This window comes from Pteropus alecto, unplaced genomic scaffold (genome assembly GCF_000325575.1).
Source record: "Pteropus alecto unplaced genomic scaffold, ASM32557v1 scaffold335, whole genome shotgun sequence".
Taxonomy (NCBI): Eukaryota; Metazoa; Chordata; class Mammalia; order Chiroptera; family Pteropodidae; genus Pteropus; species Pteropus alecto.
The window spans coordinates 1096506-1102973 of NW_006436757.1; the positions used below are offsets into that span (position 1 = coordinate 1096506).

A 6468-nucleotide genomic window follows, 5' to 3' on the forward strand; every position below is an offset into this window, starting at 1 on the left:
CGCCCCGCACCCCCCTAAAGCAACAATAACAAAACTCAGCTACCCACCAACAAATCCCACAACCACACTGGTCCCATCCTTGTAGAAAAATGTGTTCCCTTTATTTCACCCTTTGCAGTCTGGCTGCTCCTTAAATTAGGACCGGCTGGGGAGGGAAGGGGTGCAAGGCCATGGAATCTGGGGAAAAGCAAATCAAGTTTGATGAGTAATTAGAAAAGAGACTGGAAGTTAGGACTTTAGAGTTTGGTTCTCTACACTGGAAAAGAGGTAATTCCTTAAAGGGTAAAATCTCCTTCAGGGACTGACAAGTCTCTGAGAACAAAAGGTCTGGAGGTAAGCAGGGAATGGGGAGGGCACGCTAAAGCTGAGGTTGGGAAAGGGAGACAGATAAGAAGTTGAGAACTATATCTGGAAATCCAGCAAAACAGAAGCAGGAAAAGTGTGGGAGACAGAAAATTCGACCATCAGCGAAATCTAAGACCCAAGAATTACACTGGTCAGCTAGAGAGGAAGGAGGTATTGGGGGTTAGAAGGGAGGGAAAGAAAGCAAGAGAAGGAATAACAGGCTGGACAGAAATTAGGTCAGGTAGGAAGCTCCAGAAATCCTAGAGATCCAAGAACTAACACAAGTTTGTGGTATAAGAATGGAAAAAAGTTCAGTGCTCTGTACTGTAATGGGAGCAAAAGTACTTTCCCCACAGAATCCACAGGAGGAGCCATGATCAATTAAATGAAAGGTTTCTCGGGGTCTTGGGGGCAGCTAACAGGTTTGTGGAAGGTATATGGGGGAAACCTATTCCCCAGTAACTGTTTGAAGACTGTGTACCTCCAGCGCTCCGTACACAAATTGGGGTCAGGAGGACAAGCTCTCTCTCCAGCCAACCTCTGGAATTCAGTTTGAACCATGGAAACCTCAGGATCCAAATCTTTAGAACATGTAACACCCAAGTCTGGTTCTTTCCATGTCAGCCTTCCCAGTGGGGGTATCCTCTTGGGCTATGTATCTGGTTTAGAAAAACTGATACCAGTTGCTTGTCAAGAAATGGACCTCAGCTGGAAAGTCTTTTTCATCAAAACATTAATTAAATATATAACTGCATACAGCCTGAGCTGTGTATGGGCTCTTCAAGGCGTGAATGCCTGGCTAAAACGAAGAAAACTGCTGCAACTTTTCCACGTCTGCAGAGTAGCTACTACTCATAGATGGGCCAGTCTTATAACATGCAAAGGAGTGGGTAAATATCCTAGAGCAAGATTCTGCTGAACTGGAATGGAGCCAGGTGTGAGGGCACTGAGCCAACCCTTCCAGGCAGTGATCTTACAGCCTGTTCTTCCTGGTGTCCATGCTTTTGCTCTGAGGATAGACAGGGAAAAGGCTCTCCTCTGGCTGGGATGACACAACTAGGTGACTGAAAAGAAAGCCAAAGAGAGGCTGGGGAAGGGAGATAGGAGTTGCTTTTTATTGACTTGGTAGTGAGGTCTGCAGTACAGCCCCTTTAGGTTTAAGAGCATTTTTCTGCTTCCTTTCTTCTTCCTGCAACTTCTCTTGCTGCCTGAGCTGCCATGCCTGTAATCCAGCATCCATTTCCTGTGACAACAGCACAACTCGTCTCTGAAACAGATAGGAAAACAGTGTGGATAACATCTGGGGCTTGAGCTCTGTACCATATATCCTTTCACTCACAGATCAAAGTCAGAGGTTTCAGCTGGAAAGTGACACTGCTGACTGGGGAAGGGGCGGGACCAGGTCCAGGGTTGGGAAGCAGGAGGAAAGCAGTAAAATGTCTGGCAAAATGTCTACGACTGGTTCCTGTCCTAGGAGTGCCCCACTCTATTCTTCCCTTCTCACAGTACTGTTAAAATCTGTGGCTGTTGAAATCTTGGTGTGAGGGGTACATGTTAGCTTAGGTGCCAAAACAGCTCAAGACAAATTACGATTTAAATTTTCTCCCTCCGATAACATGCAGGTTGCCCTGGCTGGGGCTCTAGCCACTCACTGCAAACTTCTCCCTTTGGGCTTTTCTTCGAAGCTGGCCTTTCATTGGAGGAGCTGGGCGGCCATCTGCAGATGGAAGTGAGAGAAAAAGCAAATGTTAGACATGGACTGTAGCACCTTGTGAAAACACTGACAGAAATTAGGGAAGAACCAATCTCTAGCTCCTTTTCTCCATTTCACACCCTCTGTAGCTTAATTCTCCTAAAACATGTTCCTCCTTTTCAAGGGTGAATTATGCCCAGAACCACCAAGATTACACTCCTAGGCATGTTCCTACTCTATTTCATTCACTTCTCAATAGCTTAGAATTTAAGGTCCTTCCTGACACTGAATCTCCCGTTTTATTTTAAGAAACCCTCCACTAAATCTGATCACTGTTCTGCTCACCATGAGTCTTTGCTAAATTCCACCTCACTCCATGAGACTCATACTTCTTTACTTCCAGCCAAATTCTCATCCTTAGGTCCACCTCAAGCCCTACCTGTCCCAGAAACCCTTCTCTAACCTCTTCAATTCTCTCTTCTGAAAGAAGTGCATATAAATCAGTTAATATTCATCTATTTGCCTTGGGACATTTATTGTACCATTGTTTTTAGCCTTAGCCATCTCAAATCCTTTTGAAAAGAGGCAGAGCACTGACGTATTATCATTGAATTTTTAAAATATCCATACTTAGTTTTCCCAGCTAGACTTTAAATTCCTTGGGATCAGGGACTGTATCGCTAGCTTTCACTGTAGTGCGGACACATAAGCACATACGAAAAATTGCATAAATATCTGCGGACCTGCTAAAAAGATGCAGTATCTCAAGTAGTTTATAACAGAGATGAAGAGAAAGGGCACTTCCAACAAAGAAAACAGTGAAAACACTCCCCAAAAGTTTGAAGATGGATAAGAGAGCATTTATTAGTAAAGGGAACCAGTACTGTGTATGCCATGTGCTTTACATTGGTTGTTTCATTTTATCTCTCCGAGAACCATATGAGGTAGGTATTCTTCTTTTACAGATATATAAACTGAAATACAATTAAGTAACTTGTCTAAGACCCATAAAGTTAGCAAGTAGAGAAGCCTGGATTAAGAATCGATTCCAGTCTTCCTACAGTAAGTAACAAGTAAAAAAAAATCTTCGCCTCTCTCCTCCAAGTATTTGATTAAGCAGGATAACACTCCTATAAAACCCAATAGAGTATTGATACTCAGGATTCCACACTGTTGAAGAAGGCCTGACCTCTGCCCAGTTCTAGTCTTGGCTTTGCCATTATCTAGTGGGTGATAACTTTTGTAGACCTCAATTTTCCCACCTATAAACTGGAGTTCCATAGGGAGCTGTCGAGTGGCTTCAACTTTTCTAAGGTCCCTCTCTTCTACAGCTTATATTTCTTTTCTTTATTTATTTTTAAAGTAAAGGGAAGAGAATTTTCTGAAGGGAGCCCACCATCCTCAATCCTTACTTTTATAACCCTTTTTCTGAGTCGCTCATTTAGGCAGCTTTTTAAGGAGCTCTTCCTGCATTTGGTACCAAATTCTCAAAAATGGACTCACCACACAGAAGGGCGGTTCTTCCTAACTTTTTAAGAACCACGTCCCCCTTTGAGAAACGTCAAAGTCTTGTCACTCCCTTCCCTGGGGGCTTCCCAAGTCAGAATTGTCTTCTGCTTATCTGCACAAGCCAAAAAGATCCCGTCTAGCTTTATTGTCCATGGGCGTAATTTACAAAATAAACAATAAGGCTTCTTCCCTCCAACTCCAAATATAAAGTTCAATACGTTGTCCACTCAGATACACCCCAACCTTGACACTACGTCCAACCCCCGCTCTGTCCTGGGGCGTTCTCTCTGGGTGAACCTCTCCGAAGTAGTTAACTGCCAGATCAGCGCTCACCCGCGTAAGACCAGTCTGGGAGCTCCGTAAGGGGCCCGTAGCCGGAGGGGCTGGCAGCCAGGCCCTGCCTGGGTGGAGAAAAACAGTCCGGTTAGGACACAGCACGTCTCTGGCTCCCCAGGTTCCCCCAAACCTGCACTCACTGGAGTCGCCACTGGCTGCCCGCCCGAATTGCCGCGCTGCAGTGCAGCCTCCGGATACCTGCTGGGAAACCAGGGCAGAGATGCAGTCAGCTCAAGGGTCCCAGGCGCGCCCCCGCGGGCTCCCGAGCCCATGGACCCTATATCCACTTACTAGAGAGCAGAGTACCCAAAGCTGCCATGCTGATGCCGAGAGGACGGAAGTGGGCGTGGCTCATATGGCCACGTGAGACTTTGCAGAGGAAGCAGGAAGCCGCCATCTTGAATATGGTTTTCACCACGGGCCCCGCCATCTTGGGTCATTGTACGGAAAAGAGGGTCAAAACTGCGGATGGGCTTTGGGAAAGAACGGTCGTTCGGCGTGTGCATCCTCAATGGTGGTTACATCTTCAGTGAATGTCGTGCCTTCCCAGCTTGAACCGTTCTGAACTGTTTTCCTGACCTTCCTGCAGCGGTTTCTAGTCCTCTGAGATTTATCCTTTTACCTCAGTGGAGTAACATACATGTTACCTCATTCTATCTTCTGCCGCATCACTGTAAAATATTTTTCCCAGCTTAAGAGTCAAACCTAGAGTGAATCAGAAAGTCTGGGTTTCAGTGCTCACTCATTTATCCAACAAAATTGAAGAGCTTCTATGTGACAAGCACTGTTTTTGGCGCAGGAGATTCTATGGAGAGCAAGACAGACATTTTGATACAGCTTTCAGTCTACAGAGAGAAGACAATGATCAAATAACCACATATTACTGTAATATGACAGCTGAGATGCATGCTGAGAAGGGAAGTATGTGTTGTTTGTGAGCATGTAATGGAAACGATCTAGAGTAGGCTGTCAAGGCCTTGAAGAAGTATAGGGGCTTAGATCTGATTCCATTTTTATAAGAGATACCATAACATCGTCTAATATAATCTTTTCAGCAACCATGTGAAGTAGTTACTAATAAGTGGCAAACACAGATTTATGACTCCTTCCCTCTTTTTTTCTTTTATTACTTCCTTGCCTTGGGAAAGTCATTTATCTTTAATTTTTTCATTAAAAAATAGCTTAATATATCACATTTGTGCAAACATTTTAAGAATGATAATGTATGTGAAAATGCTTTATAAACGGTGAAGCTACTACGAAAGTGCCCATTACTGTGTTCTAGGCTAGACACTTAAACATGTGCTGACTGGGGGAATGTGAGGGAATGGTGTAATGGCCTATCTTGAAGTTTATCATTTCCTTCTGCAAGACTGGGAAGTTTTTCCACAGGAGGTTGCTCTGAGCTGTGCTTTGAAAGAGGGGAAGGGTAGATCCTAGTTTAAGAAGTAAAAGCAGCTGTTTTGATAACAATAAGAATAGTATAGGCCAGGGCCGAACTAGAAGACATGAGAATAAAAGAACCTTGGCTATAAGCCAACAGATGGGCCCAAAAGCTAAGCAAAGGAAATAAGACAATATAGTACCATTATCATCTTACAATCGAATAGTTCATTTCCACTTATCAAAATACTTCTACATAAATGATTTCATACAATTTTCATAATACACCTGTAAAGTAGATAAGACAGTCCGGGAAGCAATCATTATATAGATTGCTTGTAGTTTTTAGAGATCAGGAAATTGAATGAAAATGTGGCGGTGAATTTACTGTTTTACAGTTGTAACAACTACTGAGCGACACCTTCCCCAAGTCGGGATCTTGTGCCTTTGGCTGGTTCTGAGATAGATAGCTGAGGCAGACAGTACTGGAATCCCATTACAGAGTTTATAGTTGAGGAATCAAGTAGTAGAAGCCAAAGTCTGGAAAAATAACCTCAGTGTCAACAGTCAAGATCAACAGGAAAGATGACAGGCTGGCACTACCACCAATGTTATATATTTATAGTCTTCATAGAATTGAACCAGTAACATTCCTCTATTCTAGTAGCTCACACACTAGGGGGATACCGCTGATCTACAAAATCACAAAAAAGGATACATGTGTTAAGGTGAACAAATAATGTGTACAATATGAACCCCACATGCAGGAGTGAACACATGCAATACTTTAATAGATGTGGGAATCAAGGAGCTAGAGCTGGAGAACTCTGGGGGCAGGATGGGAAGTTTAGGAAAACTCGGAAATTTGGAAGGGGAAAGGTCTTTGGAAGGAAGACAAATTTAGCCTTTGACTCAGTTTGATGTGGCAGGGGGACAATCCATGCATTATAAATAGCAGGAAATATGGGTTAGGATTTTGAGACAGAGAAAGAACACCAGTGCTGACAGCTAACGTCATCGGCATTCTCAGAGACCTCATGGAACACTTGCAGGGGAGGAGTCTGGCACTTGGACAGCACTCCTCAATGACTTCATCAGATTCATAAGCCACAGGAAAGCAGCTTTAGCATCCCAAACTAGATGTCTTTCAACGTCTGGAGTTCATCTGGCAAAAGCTAGAGTTAAGAGCAATGGGAAGCAGC

General features: G+C 43.8%; 1 protein-coding gene across 6 annotated transcripts; it reads right to left on the reverse strand.

Annotated features, from left to right (window-relative positions):
• Positions 1-1437: 1437 nt before the first annotated feature.
• Positions 1438-4578, reverse strand: MRPL52 (mitochondrial ribosomal protein L52). 6 transcript variants are annotated; one of them, XM_006913612.3, is made up of 5 exons: positions 4175-4324; positions 4024-4084; positions 3881-3948; positions 1998-2062; positions 1438-1612 (listed from the first exon to the last, which is right to left on the reverse strand). In XM_006913612.3, the coding sequence occupies exons 1-5, from the start codon at positions 4311-4313 to the stop codon at positions 1460-1462; spliced, it is 486 nt and encodes a 161-aa protein (XP_006913674.3). In that variant the 5' UTR covers positions 4314-4324; the 3' UTR covers positions 1438-1459. The 6 variants fall into 6 exon arrangements, with proteins under 6 accessions (XP_006913674.3, XP_006913675.3, XP_024903775.1 ...); XM_006913613.3 differs by having other exon boundaries at positions 4024-4081; positions 4175-4270; XM_015590695.2 differs by having other exon boundaries at positions 1503-1612; positions 1991-2062; positions 4024-4081; positions 4175-4563.
• Positions 4579-6468: the final 1890 nt, after the last annotated feature.